The sequence below is a fragment of the Bufo bufo genome, chromosome 6 (assembly GCF_905171765.1).
Source record: "Bufo bufo chromosome 6, aBufBuf1.1, whole genome shotgun sequence".
Classification (NCBI taxonomy): domain Eukaryota; kingdom Metazoa; phylum Chordata; class Amphibia; order Anura; family Bufonidae; genus Bufo; species Bufo bufo.
Window position 1 is genome coordinate 33,367,374 of NC_053394.1, and position 18,960 is coordinate 33,386,333.

Consider the following 18,960-nt stretch of genomic DNA (forward strand, 5'->3'; position numbering starts at 1 on the left):
CAGCTGCAGTACCACACACAACCTGTGGACGGGAGTGGTGCTGTGTTTGACGGGAACCTTTTCTAACCCTGGGTAACCTCTTCGCTGTATGCAGCATTTTGAAGGATATCCTTGTGACACTGTTTTCCTGTATTTTTTCAGGTTGTATGGATTATTACTGGGCTCCATCTGCATTCTCTATCTCCTGCCCTTGTGCTGGGTTTTGGCGATTGTGAACAGCGCTTTATTCTTGAGAAACTCTGACTTCTATAGAGGTAAGAAGCTCGAAAGATTTTGTCCACCTTTGCAACCAATTTTTTATTGTTTCAGTGCGTCTGAAATTAAAACTAAAGCAACTTTGAAGTAGATATTCATCTAAAAAAAACTTCTGCTGTTTTTATGGTCTAGGGTCTATACATTTTTTGAGGTGTTGTCTGAATAAATGGGGGCTCTGGTCTGGGGTCTGGATAAATGAGGGGCCTGGTCTGGGGTCTGGATAAATGGGGGCTCTGGTCTGTGGTCTATATAAATGGGGGGTCTGGTCTGGATAAATGAGGGGCCTGGTCTGGGGTCTGGATAAATGGGGGCTCTGGTCTGGGGTCTGGATAAATGAGGGGCCTGGTCTGGGGTCTGGATAAATGGGGGCTCTGGTCTGGGGTCTGGATAAATGAGGGGCCTGGTCTGGGGTCTGGATAAATGGGGGCTCTGGTCTGGGGTCTATATAAATGGGGGGTCTGGTCTGGAGTCTATATAAATGGGGGGGGGGGGGGGTTCTGACCTGAGGTCTATGTAAATGGTGTCTGGGCTCTGTATACAGAATGGTGATCTTGTCTGTGCTCTGTCTGTGTATCTTTGGTCCATATTAAGGGTAATCTGGATAAATGAGGGTCCTGGTCTGGGGTCTATATAAATGGGGGGGTCTGGTCTGGGGTCTATATAAATTGGGGGTCTGGTCTGGGGTCTATATAAATGGGGGGTCTTGTCTGGGCTCTATATAAATGGGGGGGTCTTGTCTGGGCTCTATATAAATGGGGGGGTCTTGTCTGGGCTCTATATAAATGGGGGGGTCTTGTCTGGGCTCTATATAAATGGGGGGGTCTTGTCTGGGCTCTATATAAATGGGGGGGTCTTGTCTGGGCTCTATATAAATGGGGGGGTCTTGTCTGGGCTCTATATAAATGGGGGGGGGGGGGTCTGACCTGAGGTCTATGTAAATGGTGTCTGGGCTCTGTATACAGAATGGTGATCTTGTCTGTGCTCTGTCTGTGTATCTTTGGTCCATATTAAGGGTAATCTGGATAAATGAGGGTCCTGGTCTGGGGTCTATATAAATGGGGGGGTCTGGTCTGGGGTCTATATAAATTGGGGGTCTGGTCTGGGGTCTATATAAATGGGGGGTCTTGTCTGGGCTCTATATAAATGGGGGGGTCTTGTCTGGGCTCTATATAAATGGGGGGGTCTTGTCTGGGCTCTATATAAATGGGGGGGTCTTGTCTGGGCTCTATATAAATGGGGGGGTCTTGTCTGGGCTCTATATAAATGGGGGGGTCTTGTCTGGGCTCTATATAAATGGGGGGGTCTTGTCTGGGGTCTATATAAATGGGGGGGGTCTTGTCTGGGGTCTATATAAATGGGGGGGGTCTTGTCTGGGGTCTATATAAATGGGGGGGGTCTTGTCTGGGGTCTATATAAATGGGGGGGTCTGGTCTGGGGTCTATATAAATGGGGGGGGGTCTGGTCTGGGGTCTATATAAATGGGGGGGGGGGTCTGGTCTGGGGTCTATATAAATGGGGGGGGGGGGTCTTGTCTGGGGTCTATATAAATGGGGGGTCTGGTCTGGAGTCTATATAAATGAGGGGCCTGGTCTGGGGTCTATATAAATGGGGGGTCTGGTCTGGGGTCTATATAAATGGGGGGGGGGTCTGGTCTGGGGTCTATATAAATGGGGGGGGGGGTCTGGTCTGGGGTCTATATAAATGGGGGGGGGGGTCTGGTCTGGGGTCTATATAAATGGGGGGGGGGGGGTCTGACCTGAGGTCTATGTAAATGGTGTCTGGGCTCTGTATACAGAATGGTGATCTTGTCTGTGCCCTGTCTGTGTATCTTTGGTCCATATTAAGGGTAATCTGGATAAATGAGGGTCCTGGTCTGGGGTCTATATAAATGGGGGGGGTCTTGTCTGGGGTCTATATAAATGGGGGGGTCTTGTCTGGGGTCTATATAAATGGGGGGGTCTTGTCTGGGGTCTATATAAATGGGGGGGTCTTGTCTGGGGTCTATATAAATGGGGGGGTCTTGTCTGGGGTCTATATAAATGGGGGGGTCTTGTCTGGGGTCTATATAAATGGGGGGGTCTTGTCTGGGGTCTATATAAATGGGGGGGTCTTGTCTGGGGTCTATATAAATGGGGGGGTCTTGTCTGGGGTCTATATAAATGGGGGGGTCTTGTCTGGGGTCTATATAAATGGGGGGGTCTTGTCTGGGGTCTATATAAATGGGGGGGTCTTGTCTGGGGTCTATATAAATGGGGGGGTCTTGTCTGGGGTCTATATAAATGGGGGGGGTCTTGTCTGGGGTCTATATAAATGGGGGGGGGGTCTTGTCTGGGGTCTATATAAATGGGGGGGGGGTCTTGTCTGGGGTCTATATAAATGGGGGGGGTCTTGTCTGGGGTCTATATAAATGGGGGGGGGGAGTCTTGTCTGGGGTCTATATAAATGGGGGGGGGAGTCTTGTCTGGGGTCTATATAAATGGGGGGGGGGAGTCTTGTCTGGGGTCTATATAAATGGGGGGGGGAGTCTTGTCTGGGGTCTATATAAATGGGGGGGGGAGTCTTGTCTGGGGTCTATATAAATGGGGGGGGTCTTGTCTGGGGTCTATATAAATGGGGGGGGTCTTGTCTGGGGTCTATATAAATGGGGGGGTCTTGTCTGGGGTCTATATAAATGAGGGTCCTGGTCTGGGGTCTATATAAATGGGGGGGTCTTGTCTGGGGTCTATATAAATGGGGGGGTCTTGTCTGGGGTCTATATAAATGGGGGGTGTCTTGTCTGGGGTCTATATAAATGGGGGGTGTCTTGTCTGGGGTCTATATAAATGGGGGGTGTCTTGTCTGGGGTCTATATAAATGGGGGGGTCTTGTCTGGGGTCTATATAAATGGGGGGGTCTTGTCTGGGGTCTATATAAATGGGGGGGGGTCTGACCTGAGGTCTATGTAAATGGGAGTCTGGGCTCTGTATACAGAATGGTGATCTTGTCTGTGCTTTGTCTGTGTATCTTTGGTCCATATTAAGGGTAATCTGGATAAATGAGGGTCCTGGTCTGGGGTCTGGATAAATGGGGTCTCTGGTCTGGGGTCTATGTAATCTGGACTGAGGCTTGTAAAGGAGGGTCTTTTCTGGGTTCTTTATTGGGAGAGGTATCTGTATATAGAGGGTCTGGGGTCTGTATTAAAGGGGATTGTGGTCTATATTAATGGTAATCATGTCCAAGGTGTGTATTAATCGAGGGTCTGGAGTCTTTATTAAAGGGCGTTATTTATAAGGGTATCTGGTCTGGGGTCTGCACATATAGGGGGATATGAGGTCTATATTAAGGAGTTATTTGGCCTGAGGCCTGTATTAAGAGAGGCTCCGTCTTGAAGTCTATATTAAGGGATGCTGCATACTATATAGTGGGTCTGGTCTGGGGTCTATAGTTAGGGCGTATGATCTGGGGTCTAGGATAGATGTGCCTACAGTATTCCTCCTGCAGAGCTGCGCTCCCGGGCTCCTGCTGTTTGGATGTTGCAGCTCCGCTGTGCGGCAGGAATCTGTGAAGGAGCAGCAAATAGCTTTCATTATTGCAACATGTTATACATTTTCAGCCATTTTTTGTGATGACACGGCTGTGACAACTTTACTGCATATAGGTTCTCAAAATGTAAGATATTAGATTTTTTTCACGCATATTCCTAAACGGGGCATAGCAGAAGGCTCATGGGCCCTGGTGCAAGAGTTCAGCTTGGGCCCCGCTTCCCTCAGTTCTTTGTGGCCAGGGGCAGGGGTGCACTTACCTATTCTGCTGCTGGAAGCAAAAACTAAAAGTGCATCCCCTCCCCCATCCCCATGCCAAATTCTTGACCTAACTCCTTCCTTTCAGCCCTACTGTTAGACATACTTGGAAAACATTACATACAGCGCTACAAAACATACAGGCTAATACAGCGCCCCATACCTCCTGCATCCAGTGAGGTCTCCTCTGATGTAGATGTTCTTTGTCCTCATCTTCTCCATACAGACCAGACCGCCATGATGATTTATTTCAGCCATCTCTTCTATCTGCAGAGTTTGACAAACAGACATCTTCGTTTCCTACTTTTCCATCATCCTCCCACCTTCAGAACACCCCTAACACTGTGCCCGTGGTACTCCCCAATGCTATACTACAGTTCCCCTAAATATACTAGTACCACGCAGATGGTGCCCCCTTTAATAACTATTGGCACACAGTGTCCTAAGAAATAACTGCGCCCAGGAAACAGTGTCCCTGACACTAATGGTCTATACATATTTGGTCCCCTAAAAATAATTGTGCTAAGCGGATACTGTGCCAGAGTAATAGTGCTCCCCAGAGTAATAGTACTCCCCAAAGTCCCAACGATAGAAATAACGATCTATAGAGTGCATAGTGTTAACAGTACCCCCAATAGTAATAATGCCCCCATTTTGATCATACTAGTAATCCTGTTCCCCGTAGTCCCCCAGTAGTACAAACAATACCCCCTTATAATCCGTGCCAGTGCAAAAAAATAGAAGCACTCACTAGTTTTTGCTTCTTTGCGTCTTTTATAAAGCGAAAGATATCGTAATTGCGCTTCTGGCAGTGTGCGATTCTGTGGGCCCCCCCGGCTTAGTGGCCTGGTGGCAATTGCCACAACGGCGACCCCTATAGCTACACCACTGTTCGTAATTAATAATTGGTCTGGATGTACAGAACACAATCAGCCTCATGAACTGCACAAGCAGCAGTTACTTACATTGACCACCAGAGGGCAGCGTGCACCGTAGATTTCACATCCTGCTCTATAGATCCCCGCGCAGACACATAATCATTACATATCGCATTATGTACTTTGGAATCAGTAAGTAAGATGAATGGGGTATTTCTCCCGCTATCTGGCTGTATAACGCCTCAATCAATATTCAGTAATCCGCGCTGTTATATTTCATTTCATCCTCACTGTATTCATTAGATTTTTTTTTTTTTACTAATATAATTAGCGATCGCATGTTTCAACTAACTTTTAATTATCTTGTAGGCGTCAGTTTACAGCAATATGAATGACTGCGCTGTAATAGATTGTGTTAGGTGAGCAGCCAAAGTGCCTCTTTTAACCCTTGCCCAGAAAACCCTGCCACTCGTATGTCTGCTGTTTTCACTTTGTGAGGGATGCCTATCTTGGCTCTGGCTTTAAAGCTGTTATCCGCTTTTTTTTTTCAAGCCCACCTGGCCATGGATGGTTGGTGTGCAGGAAAAACCCATTAGCGGGTCTTAATTTCTCATGCAGCGCCTCCGCAGGAAGAAAGAGGTATTACATGGTTCCCATTGAAATCTATGTAGCATCCGTGTAAAGCATAGTTGTGAAAGTACAACTCCCAGTATGCTCATTTTACTTCTGCGGGAGTTCTGAGCAAGTGTGCATGCTGGGAGTTGTAGTTTCATAATAGCTGGAATGCTGGAAGTTGCTGACCCCTTCTCTAGAGCCTTAGTCCTGTTCCCCCTAGCCTCCACCCCTATTAGTAGCAGGTGTTAATTTCTCCTGCAGCACCTCCGCAGGACAAAAGAGGTATTACTTGGTTCCCATTGAAATCTATGTACCATCCGTTTTAACGAATAGACGTGAAAGTAAAACTTTGGGGGGGGGGGGGGGGGGTGCGCTGCTGCTGATATGCAAAGTGAAAAGTGATTTACAATCGTTTGGCCCCCATTCACTTTGCATTGGGCCATGTGTAAGGCACTTTAAACCAGCGCTAATTGACTTCATTATCATCAATTGGTGCTCATTTGGGGCTGTAATTGCCCTATGTAAAAGGATCCTTACTTATAAAAGAACCACCACTAGGGGGCGGCATACAGTTCCTATATCAGTCGATAGTGGCAGTATAGTGTTATAAATTGAAGTCTGCTGCTAGGATTTTCTATAAAGTAATTCATGATGTGCAAATAGGGAATCGGTGCAAAGAAATGGAGCAATGACCCCTGATTAACCACCTCAGCCCCCAGTGCTTAAACACCCTGAAAGACCAGGCCACTTTTTACACTTCTGACCTACACTACTTTCACCGTTTATTGCTCGGTCATGCAACTTACCACCCAAATGAATTTTACCTCCTTTTCTTCTCACTAATAGAGCTTTCATTTGGTGGTATTTCATTGCTGCTGACATTTTTACTTTTTTTGTTATTAATCGAAATTTAACGATTTTTTTTGCAAAAAAATGACATTTTTCACTTTCAGTTGTAAAATTTTGCAAAAAAAAAGACATCCATATAGAAATTTTGCTCTAAATTTATAGTTCTACATGTCTTTGATAAAAAAAAAATGTTTGGGTAAAAAAAAAATGGTTTGGGTAAAAGTTATAGCGTTTACAAACTATGGTACAAAAATGTGAATTTCCGCTTTTTGAAGCAGCTCTGACTTTCTGAGCACCTGTCATGTTTCCTGAGGTTCTACAATGCCCAGACAGTACAAACACCCCACAAATGACCCCATTTCGGAAAGTACACACCCTAAGGTATTCGCAGATGGGCATAGTGATTTCATAGAACTTTTTATTTTTTGTCACAAGTTAGCGGAAAATGATGATTTTTTTTTTTTTTTTTTCTTACAAAGTCTCATATTCCACTAACTTGTGACAAAAAATAAAAACTTCTATGAACTCACTATGCCCATCAGCGAATACCTTGGGGTCTCTTCTTTCCAAAATGGGGTCACTTGTGGGGTAGTTATACTGCCCTGGCATTCTAGGGGCCCAAATGTGTGGTAAGGAGTTTGAAATCAAATTCAGTAAAAAATGACCTGTGAAATCCGAAAGGTGCTCTTTGGAATATGGGCCCCTTTGCCCACCTAGGCTGCAAAAAAGTGTCACACATCTGGTATCTCCGTACTCAGGAGAAGGTGGGGAATGTGTTTTGGGGTGTCATTTTATATATACCCATGCTGGGTGAGAGAAATATCTTGGCAAAAGACAACTTTTCCCATTTTTTTATACAAAGTTGTCATTTGACCAAGATATTTATCTCACCCAGCATGGGTATATGTAAAAAGACACCCCAAAACACATTCCCCACCTTCTCCTGAGTACGGGGATACCAGATGTGTGACACTTTTTTGCAGCCTAGGTGGGCTAAGGGGCCCAAATTCCAAAGAGCACCTTTCGGATTTCACTGGTAATTTTTTACTGAATTTGATTTCAAACTCCTTACCACACATTTGGGCCCCTAGAATGCCAGGGCAGTATAACTACCCCACAAGTGACCCCATTTTGGAAAGAAGACACCCCAAGGTATTCCGTGAGGGGCATGGCGAGTTCCTAGAATTTTTTATTTTTTGTCACAAGTTAGTGGAAAATTATGATTTATTTTTTTTTTTTTTTTCATACAAAGTCTCATATTCCACTAACTTGTGACAAAAAATAAAAACTTCCATGAACTCACTATGCCCATCAGCGAATACCTTGGGGTCTCTTCTTTCCAAAATGGGGTCATTTGTGGGGTAGTTATACTGCCCTGGCATTCTAGGGGCCCAAATGTGTGGTAAGGAGTTTGAAATCAAATTCAGTAAAAAATGACCTGTGAAATCCGAAAGGTGCTCTTTGGAATATGGGCCCCTTTGCCCACCTAGGCTGCAAAAAAGTGTCACACATCTGGTATCCCCGTACTCAGGAGAAGTTGAGGAATGTGTTTTGGGGTGTCTTTTTACATATACCCATGCTGGGTGAGATAAATATCTTGGTCAAATGACAACTTTGTATAAAAAAATGGGAAAAGTTGTCTTTTGCCAAGATATTTCTCTCACCCAGCATGGGTATATATAAAATGACACCCCAAAACACATTCCCCACCTTCTCCTGAGTACGGAGATACCAGATGTGTGACACTTTTTTGCAGCCTAGGTGGGCAAAGGGGCCCACATTCCAAAGAGCACCTTTCGGATTTCACAGGTCATTTTTTACTAAATTTGATTTCAAACTCCTTACCACACATTTGGGCCCCTAGAATGCCAGGGCAGTATAACTACCCCACAAGTGACCCCATTTTGGAAAGAAGAGACCCCAAGGTATTCGCTGATGGGCATAGTGAGTTCATGGAAAAAAATAAATTTTGTCACAAGTTAGTGGAATAGGAGACTTTGTATGAAAAAAAAATCAAAAAAAAAAATCATCATTTTCCACTAACTTGTGACAAAAAATAAAAAATTCTAGGAACTTGCCATGCCCCTCACGGAATACCTTGGGGTGTCTTCTTTCCAAAATGGGGTCACTTGTGGGGTAGTTATACTGCCCTGGCATTTTCCAGGGGCCCTAATGTCTGGTAAGTAGGTAAATGACCTGTGAAATCTGAAAGGTGCTCTTTGGAATGTGGGCCCCTTTGCCCACTTAGGCTGCAAAAAAGTGTCACACATCTGGTATCTCCGTACTCAGGAGAAGGTGGGGAATGTGTTTTGGGGTGTCATTTTACATATACCCATGCTGGGTGAGAGAAATATCTTGGCAAAAGACAACTTTTCCCATTTTTTTTATACAAAGTTGGCATTTGACCAAGATATTTATCTCACCCAGCATGGGTATATGTAAAAAGACACCCCAAAACACATTCCTCAACTTCTCCTGAGTACGGAGATACCAGATGTGTGACACTTTTTTGCAGCCTAGATGCGCAAAGGGGCCCAAATTCCTTTTAGGAGGGCATTTTTAGACATTTGGATACCAGACTTCTTCTCACGCTTTGGGGCCCCTAAAATGCCAGGGCAGTATAAATACCCCACATGTGACCCCATTTTGGAAAGAAGACAACCCAAGGTATTCAATGAGGGGCATGGCGAGTTCATTGAAAAAAAAAAAAATTGGGCACAAGTTAGCGGAAATTGATTTTTTGGATTTAGTTCTCACAAAGTCTCCCTTTCCGCTAACTTGGGACAAAAATTTCAATCTTTCATGGACTCAATATGCCCCTCAGCGAATACCTTGGGGTGTCTTCTTTCCAAAATGGTGTTATTTGTGGGGTGTTTGTACTGCCCTGGCATTTGAGGGTCTCCGCAATCATTACATGTATGCCCAGCATTAGGAGTTTCTGCTATTCTCCTTATATTGAGCATACAGGTAATGAGATTTTTTTTTTCCGTTCAGCCTCTGGGCTGAAAGAAAAAAATGAACGGCACAGATTTCTTCATTCGCATCGATCAATGTGGATGAAAAAATCTCTGCCAAAAAAAGAAAAAGGAGGGGAAAGGCGTCTGCCAGGACATAGGAGCTCCGCCCAACATCCATACCCACTTCAGCTCGTATGCCCTGGCAAACCAGATTTTTCCATTCACATCAATCGATGTGGATGAATAAATCATTGCCGGGATTTTTTTTTTTATATATACAAAGTGTTTGCCAAAGTATATGAACACCGCCACCTCCTCAGCTCATATGCCTCGGCAAACATATCTTTTACTGCAGAGGAGAAATCTCGTCTTGCAGCGCCGCATACACCGACTTGCGTGTAATCTGACAGCAGCGCAATGCTTCTGTCCGAATGCACATCAGTGCTGCAGCTAGTCGATCGGTTGGTCCACCTGGAAGGTAAAAAAAACAAAACAAAAAAGAAAAAACCAGGCCGCAAAGCAATAACTTTATTAACTTTAGAACAGAACATATTAACTTTTTTAAACTTTTTTAACTTTTTTACTTACCGGTAATTTTTTTTTTTGTTTAGTTTTTTTTACCTTTATAGAACAAACCTCTCCTTCCCCATGGGACAATGTGCAAAGCGCAAATCGCCCAAAGATGTGGCGAAGTACATTATGCACTTTATCCCAGGTGAAAGGAGAGGTTTGCAGCAGCTGAGAGTAAAAGGGCCCTAATAGCCCTGTGTGCCTGTCCTGTGAGATGCAATCCCTATGCTAGGTGTACCTGTGTGTGGTACTTCCGGAAACACTCACCAAAGCATAGGGCAGGGTAGTCAGGACAGAAATAGCGGGTGTCACGCCTTATTCCACTCCTGCTACAGACACGACATCTTTTTCGGGGTGACGGTTGGGTTGAGGTACCAGGAATGACACTGGGGAAATGTCGCTCGTGTAGACGGCTAACTACACTGGTGGATGGGGCCACGGAACCTCCTGGGTAAAGGAGGTTCTCGATGATCTCTTCCTGGAATTTGAGGAAAGATCGTGTTCTCCCAGCCTTACTGTAGAGAACAAAACTATTGTACAGCGCCAATTGAATTAAATATACAGACACCTTCTTATACCAGCGTCTGGTTCTGCGGGAAACTAAATACGGAGACAACATCTGGTCATTGAAGTCCACCCCTCCCATGAGCGCATTATAGTCGTGGACACAGAGGGGCTTTTCAATGACACGGGTTGCTCGCTCAATTTGGATTGTCGTGTCTGCGTGAATGGAGGAGAGCATGTAAACGTCACGCTTGTCTCTCCATTTCACCGCGAGCAGTTCTTCGTTACACAAGGCAGCCCTCTCCCCCCTTGCAAGACGGGTGGTTACAAGCCGTTGGGGGAAGCCCACGCGACTAGTTCGCGCGGTGCCACAGGCGCAAATCCGTTCTAGAAACAAATGCCTAAAGAGGGCCACACTTGTGTAAAAATTGTCCACATAAAGATGGTACCCCTTGCCGAATAAGGGTGACACCAAGTCCCAGACTGTCTTCCCACTGCTCCCCAGGTAGTCAGGGCAACCGACCGGCTCCAGGGTCTGATCTTTTCCCTCATAGACACGAAATTTGTGGGTATAGCCTGTGGCCCTTTCACAGAGCTTATACAATTTGACCCCATACCGGGCACGCTTGCTTGGGATGTATTGTTTGAAGCCAAGGCGCCCGGTAAAATGTATTAGGGACTCGTCTACGCAGATGTTTTGCTCGGGGGTATACAAATCTGCAAATTTCTGGTTGAAATGGTCTATGAGGGGCCGAATTTTGTGGAGCCGGTCAAAAGCTGGGTGGCCTCTGGGACGGGAGGTGGTGTTGTCGCTAAAATGCAGGAAACGGAGGATGGCCTCAAATCGTGCCCTGGACATAGCAGCAGAGAACATGGGCATGTGATGAATTGGGTGCGTTGACCAATATGACCGCAATTCATGATTTTTTGTCAGGCCCATGTTGAGGAGAAGGCCCAAAAAATTTTTAATTTCGGAAACTTGGACTGGTTTCCACCGGAAAGGCTGGGCATAAAAGCTTCCCTGGTTGGCGGATATAAATTGTGTGGCATACTGGTTGGTCTCTGCCACGACTAAGTCCAAGAGCTCCGCAGTCAAGAACAGCTCAAAAAATCCCAGGGCCGAACCGATTTGAGCCGTCTCAACCCGAACTCCAGACTGGGCGGTGAAAGGGGGAACTACAGGTGCGGCTGAAGTTGGTGACTGCCAATCAGGATTTGCCAGCACCTCAGGGACTCTAGGGGCTCTACGGGCCTGTCTTTGCGGTGGCTGCGACGGGGTAACTAGTGCACGTGCCACCGTACCAGCTTCAACTGCCCTTCTGGTGCTCGCCACGTCACCATGTTGTACGGCAGTGCTGGTACTAGGTCCAGGAAGGGCTGCGCTGCTGGTGTATGCCTCACCACGTGATCCGGCAGCGACAGCCCCACTCTGCTGCTCTTGAAGCGGATCCTGCGTAACCTGTGGTCTAGCGACACGGGGCCGGGTACGCCTGGTGCTGTCAGGGACCTCCACCTCCTCGTCCGAACTTTGGGTCAGAGAGCCACTGCTTTCTACAGGTTCATATTCTGACCCGCTAGATTCGTCAGATGAGGGTTCCCACTCCTCATCCGACTGGGTCAGAATCCTGTAGGCCTCTTCAGAAGAATACCCCCTGTTTGACATTTTGGACTACTAAATTTAGGGGTATTCCCTGAGACTACCCAAGAAAAAAAGCAAACCTGTCTTACAAAGGGGAGGCTAGCGAAGTACCGGAGGCCGCTGCGGTTGATAAAAAATATCAAAACTGATTTTTTTTATCGCCGCAGTGCGTGTAAAATGAATGTGCAGTGATCAAAAAATATATATTTTTTGTCACTGCGGTGGGGCGGGCGTGGGTGAACGCACGTGTGGGCGACCGATCAGGCCTGATCGGGCAAACACTGCGTTTTGGGTGGAGGGCGAGCTAAGGTGACACTAATACAATTATAGATCTGACCGTGATCAGTTTTGATCACTTACAGATACTATAAAAGTACAAATGCTGATTAGCGATACGCTATTCAGCGAATAAAAGTGACTGCGGTGCGGTGGGGTGGGCGCTAACTGACCCTAACTACCTAACCAAGGGGCCTAAACTATCCCTAAAACCTAACAGCCAATACTAGTGAAAAAAAAAAAGTGACAGTTTACACTGATCACTTTTTTTCCTTTCACTGGTGATTGACAGGGGCGATCAAAGGGGTGATCAAAGGGTTAATTGGGGTGCAGGGGGGTGATCTGGGGCTAAGGTGTAGTGTTTGGTGTACTCACAGTTCAGTCTGCTCCTGTGCTGGATCCAACCGACGAAAAGGACCAGCACAGGAGCAGAGAAGCCATATAACAGATCATATTTACTAATATGATCTGTTATATGGCTTGTGATTGGATTTTTTAAAAATCGCCAGCCTGCCAGCCAATGATCGTTGCTGGCAGGCTGGTGACTAACTTGTTCTTTAACTTTTGCCGGCCCGCGATGCGCATGCGCGGGCCGGCTTGGAGCGAAATCTCGCGTCTCGCGAGATGACGCGTATATGCGTGACTGTGCGCAGCGCTGCCACCTCCGGAACGCGAATCTGCGTACAGCGGTCCGGAGGTGGTTAAAGGGACGCTGCCATTAGAAACTGTTTGGAAGTTGCCAACCTCTGCTATCTAGTGCAGTACCACAACACTCAGCATGGAGGAAGTATATGTGAAATTTGCATATATTATTTCATTGCTCTAGGGCAGTGCTTTCAATATTAGCATTGTATTAACATTTAGTGGTGATGAGCGAGCATGCTCGGCCAAATAATTCGGGTGCTTGAATACAATTTAATACAATGGAAGTCAATGGGAGACCCCAGAGACCCCCTGCTCGGAAGAGAAGAGGGTGTCTGGTTCATAAAACAAAGGTTAGAAATTGACGGAAACCACATCTAAATGGTTTGGCAACAACATTAGGCCTCTTTCACACACGACCGTATGGCTATTTCAGTGTTTTGCGGTCTGTTTTTCACGGATCCGTTGTTCAGTTTTTTTGTTTCCGTTGTTTTTCCTTTCCGTTTTTCCGTATGGCGTATACAGTAATTACATAGAAAGAATTGGGCTGGGCATAACCTTTTCAATAGATGGTTCCGCAAAAACTGAACGGACCCATTGACTTGAATGGAGCCACGGAACGTGATTTGCGGGCAATAATAGGACATGTTCTATCTTTCAACTGAACAGAAAAACGGAAATACGGAAACGGAATGCATACGGAGTACATTCCGTTTTTTTTTGCGGAACCATTAAAATGAATGGTTCCGTATACGGAACGCAAAAAATGGCCCGCAAAACGGAAAAAAAATTCAGTAGTGTGAAAGAGGCCTTAAGAGGATGACTGGATGCGTCTTAGATTCCAATTATGTACGACATACGATAGACAACCACACAAAGGCTGTATGCCAAAAGCCAGGTATGTGCAAGCCAACAATCTGTCCATGAGACAGATGACAGGCTTAGTCAGCATACCTCACAATGGCAGCCTTGTGCACTATGAGACATTCCAAACCAGCTCTCATCTGACTGAGAACCAGTAAGCCTCAAAGTTGCTTCACATCTGTTGGATGGCTTGGGTGGACCTGCGCACCTAGATCACTATCATTAGGGTGAAAAAATAATTCCGATTGTCCTAACATAATATTCAATAATCTTTCTATACAGTTTTGTTATGTAAAACTCATTCGCATAAACATGAGCAAATTTTCCATGCAAAAGGCTACACTAATAAGCTTGTCATAAGACTCAGTCTAATATTCTTGTCAGAAGACTATGAAACCAATAGAGGGCACTATTGAGTTACGAACAGCGCCCTCTATTGGTTTTCATAGTCTTATGACAGCTGAAAAACAAGCCAGATTCTGCATGTCTTTCCCATATGCCCATGTTTATGCAAATGAATTTGTACATGACAAAACTGTATAGAAAGGTTATTGAATATTATGTTAGGACAATCAGAAAACTTTTTGTCGCCCTAATGATATTGATCTAGGTGCGCAGGTCCACCCAAGCCATCCAACAGATGCAAAATAACTTTGAGGTTTACTGGTTCTCAGTCAGATTAAAGCTGGTTTGGAATATCTCATAGTGCACAAGGCTGCCATTGTGAGGTATGCTGACTGTCATCTGTCTCATGGGTTGATGACTTGCACATACCTGGCTTTTGGCATATAGCCTTTGTGTGGTTGTCTATTGTATGTTGTACATAATAGGAGTCTAAGATGCATCCAGCTATCCTCTTAATGCTGTTTCCAAACCATTTTGATGGGGTTTCTATCGATTTCTAACTTTTTTTTAATGAACCAGACACCCTCTTCTCTTCCAAGCAGGGGGTGCCTGGGGTTCTCCTATTGATTTCCATTATACTTGGGTGCTCGGCCGAGCACACGAATATAGCAATGTGTTCGGGCCGAATTCTTTGGTGCTCGCTCATCACTAACATTTAGGACATAAGAAAAAATGTAATACTAAAAAAGCGCCACTAGATGGCAGGGGTTTCACTTGTAACAAGTATTTCATTTCTGTGAATATTCCAGTTGGCTGTGAGCAGGCCCCGTCCAGCATAGCAGGGAGGCTGCGTAAGGGCTTCCAGCCTGGGTTGCGTGTGTGCATTGAACACGTACAGCGAGCAGCCCTTTGTGGCTCCCCGTGTCAGAGCAGCAAGTCACGGATTGCTATTCAAATATTAAAAATGAGATATGGTCGACTGACAAACCAAAGCTGCAGATTTCTCTAGTGTTTAAATGTTCCAGTTTAAAGGGGTTTTTCTGGTTTGCATCAACATCCTTTTAAAAAAATAAATCATTTATGAAGGTAGCTGTAATTTTGTAATGTATTTCTTTTACTGCTTCTTGTTATACCTTCTGTAAATTCTGCAGTATTTTATATGGATGTTAATACAGTCATCTCATGATACACCCTCTGTTGCCGTTTCTGAACGCTGAAAAAATGGCACCTCAGAATTGACAGATAGATGATATGTGACACCTTCACAGCACGCTGTAAGTCAAGATGGTTTTCTCAAGTGTACACTGACCTCTAGTGGCCAATATAAACATTGCAGTATTATTGTAAAGCCTATCCTTTGTTACAAAAAATAAACAAACAAAAAATTCCTACTTCAGCAGCTGGGTTTTCAAAAAAGTTTATCACTAGTGTTGATCGAGCACCAAAGTGCTCTGGTGCTCGAGTAGAACACCTCGGGATGTTCGGGTCCTCTACCGAGCACCCAAGCACAATGGAAGTCAATGGGAGAACCCGAGCATTAAACCAGGCAGCCCCTGCTCTGAAGAGGGGAGGTGTCTGGTTCACAGGAAAAGGTCAGAAATAGATGGAAGCACCACTGAAATGGTTCAGGAACAGCATGGGGAGGATGTCTGGAAGCATCTTGGACTCTCAGGTCGCTGCTGGGAACGATGTTGTCCGAGTAGTACGCCACTTTTACAGACTGACAATAATACGCACAAAACCGAAGAAAAAATCGATTTTAGAGGAAAAATTGTTAGGAAACATTCTTTCCTGTATATTTACTTGTATATAAAGTGCAAGTGCTGCCAAAAATTACAAGGAAGAGGCACTCCGATACAACCTGTATATCGCATAAAGGAGGGCCTCATTCACATTGTGGTACAATTCTTCAGGTAGTGGGACTCCTACACTCATAAAGCCTATGCACTAAGTGAAAGGGCTGCCAAAAATTACAAGGAACCGGCACTCCAATACACCCTTTATTACACATAAAGGAGGGCATCATACACACCCTTGAAAAATTATGATTGCTGGCCTGCTGGTGACCCTCAAAAACATTTGGAGCAAGGGCCTGCTGCAGAGCTGACCATCTAAAACATTACATTAGGGGCGAGGGCCTGCTGGTTACCCTCTAAAACATTAGGAGGAGGACAAGAAAAGGAAGATTGAACCATATACCCTTTTTTGTGGTGGAAGGGGTGCATGGGAATACAGTGTATTCAATACACCATAAAAGCCACAATTAAAGTGCCTTTATGTTCAGCCGCTTTCCTCTGGTGGAGAAGAAAAGTCAGGGGCAATCCAGGCCTTGTTCATTTTGATGAGTGTCAACCTGTCAACATTTTCAGTTGACAGGCGGATACGCTTATCAGTTATTATGCCACCAGTAGCACTAAATACCCGCTCTGACAAAACACTGGCAGCAGGGCAGGCCAGCACCTCCAAGGCGCAGAGCGCCAGTTCGGGCCACGTGTCCAGCTTGGACACCCAGTAGTTGTAAGGCACTGAGGGATCATTGAGGACGCTGACGCGGTCTGCTATGTACTCCTTCACCATCTTCCAAAATTTTTCCCTTCTTGTGACACTAGGCCGCGCATCAGGGTGAGGGTGCAGTCGGGGTGTCATTAAATTGTCCCAGGCCTTGGACAGTGTTGCCCTGCCTCTGTTGGAACTGCTGTGTACCCCTCGTCTCCCCTCTTCGGTTGCCCAAGGAACTGCGTACTCTGCCGCCAGCATTGTCAGCTGGAAATTGTTGGAGCAATTTTTCCACAAGGACCTTCTGGTATTGCACCATTTTGCTAGTCCTCTCCACCACAGGAATGAGAGATGAGAAGTTCTCTTTGTAGCGGAGGTCGAGAAGGGTGAACAACCAGTAATCGATGTTGGCCAAAATGCATATAACGCGAGGGTCACAGGAAGGGCAGCATAACATAAAGTCAGCCATGTGTGCCAGAGTCCCAACAGACAAGACTTTGAGAGTCATCCTCCTGATGAGGACAGCAATCTCCTCATCCTCTTCCTCCTCTTCGGCCCATCCACGCTGACCAGATGGAATAAACCTGCTGTGGGTACTACCCTCTGTAGCGGAGGCAACCGTCTCCTGCTCCTACTCCTCATCATCATCCAATTCGCGCTGAGAAGACGGACGGAGGGTGGTCTGGCTATCACTCTGTGTAATGTCTTCCCCCCCCATTTCCACCTCTTCCACATGCAAAGCGTCCACCTTCATTGTGAGCAGCGACCGTTTGAGTAGACACAGAAGTGGGATGGTTACGCTGATAATAGCGTTATCGCCACTCAGCATCTGTGTTGATTCCTCAGAGTTGCATAAAACCTCACAGAGGTCAGACATCCATGCCCACTCGTTGCTTGTGAAGAGCGGAAGCTGACTGGAAAGGCGACGACCATGTTGCAGCTGGTATTCCACTACTGCCCTCTGCTGCTCACAAAGCCTGGCCAACATGTGGAACGTCCCCTGCTGTTTGTTGCTCCACCTCCCCTCTCACAGCATTCAGCCTCAGTGAAAGAAGCTGCAGCTGCATCCCCCTCCTCCCTTTCTCTTTGTTTTCTATTCATTGTATTATACTAGACTGATTTATCGCTGTGCGAGTTTTTGCACATGTGGGGCATGTAATGCTTGAGTATTTTACTGAAAATCCCACTCCATATCTGCGACAATTTTTATTCTATTATAAACTGCATCCCCTGTGGATACCCCCTTTTATGGAGAGCCTGCAGGTTGGTACAGGGAGACTAAAGACTTCTGAAAGGGGAGCAAGATGCCATTACAGTAGAGATATGTCAGTTACAGTAGGGATCATGACATTTTCTTTGCCGCCTATGCATTATGCTAACAACCTGGAGTGGCTGATAACAGAGAGCAATAGACGAAATCGAAGCTTGCATCCAGTAGACCTAAGACAGACGAAAGCTTTGGCATATCAGATGTCGCTAGGAGCAAACTGGCTACCCTAGGGGAGCAGCAATCATGGCCCCCGCCATGTATGCTCGGACACAGACGCATTCCCATGTCTCTACGTTTCAGTCCCTTTATAAATTCCTCTGTTCCGTCTTGTGAGGCATAAAGGAGAGACAGATGTTTGCACTTGGATTCCTGGAGCACAAATTTCATCCATTTTAATTCTGGCACCTCGGTGTCCCTGGACCAGACCATGTTGCTATCTGGTATGACCGGGAGGATGTGTCCTACAAATGTGTGCATCCCGCTTAGACCCTGGACTCTGTCTCCGGTGAAGTGTCAGATTTTGGATGGAGTTTGGGGTCTGGAGGCAATCGCAGTGTTCATGTGTGCTGGTAATTCTAAGCTTTGTGCGCGGTTCCATCTGGCCGGAGCGTCGAGGCTTGATGGGCCCTTGTGCAGTTTGTCCAAATGTCACTTTAATGTGGGCGAGAGCGTTAAGGACAGACGGCAACAGGCGCAATTATGTTTACTGTGAATATTTATGTGCCACACAAAATGTCCTGGTCTGTATGTGGGGGGTCGGCAGATGTCTGGTGGCTGTGCGCGGCAGATTGGGCTATCTACAGTAGGACTCTTGTCACTCTGCCTCTGGTCATTTTCAGAAGGTTGCACTTAATTTGTAATGAATATAAAATCTGTCCACAGTGAAGAGGCAGCAGTGTTCTTATAATAGCCACTTTATAAATGCATATACAAAAAAATAAAAAATAAAGTTCTGCTCTTTCCCCTACTGATTATCCAGAAACTTTTGACAGTTCGGAACAGCATAAAAATCAGGAAATGC

At 45.7% G+C, this 18,960-nt stretch overlaps 1 protein-coding gene across 3 annotated transcripts in view; it reads left to right on the forward strand.

Annotated features, from left to right (window-relative positions):
* The window catches only part of ZFYVE27 (zinc finger FYVE-type containing 27), a 104,521-nt gene that overhangs the window by 38,514 nt on the left and 47,047 nt on the right, over positions 1-18,960 (forward strand). For all 3 annotated transcript variants that reach the window (XM_040438884.1, XM_040438883.1, XM_040438885.1), the window contains exon 6: positions 142-254. In XM_040438884.1, the coding sequence (XP_040294818.1) occupies positions 142-254 (113 nt within the window). The remainder of the gene's footprint in view (positions 1-141; positions 255-18,960) is intronic.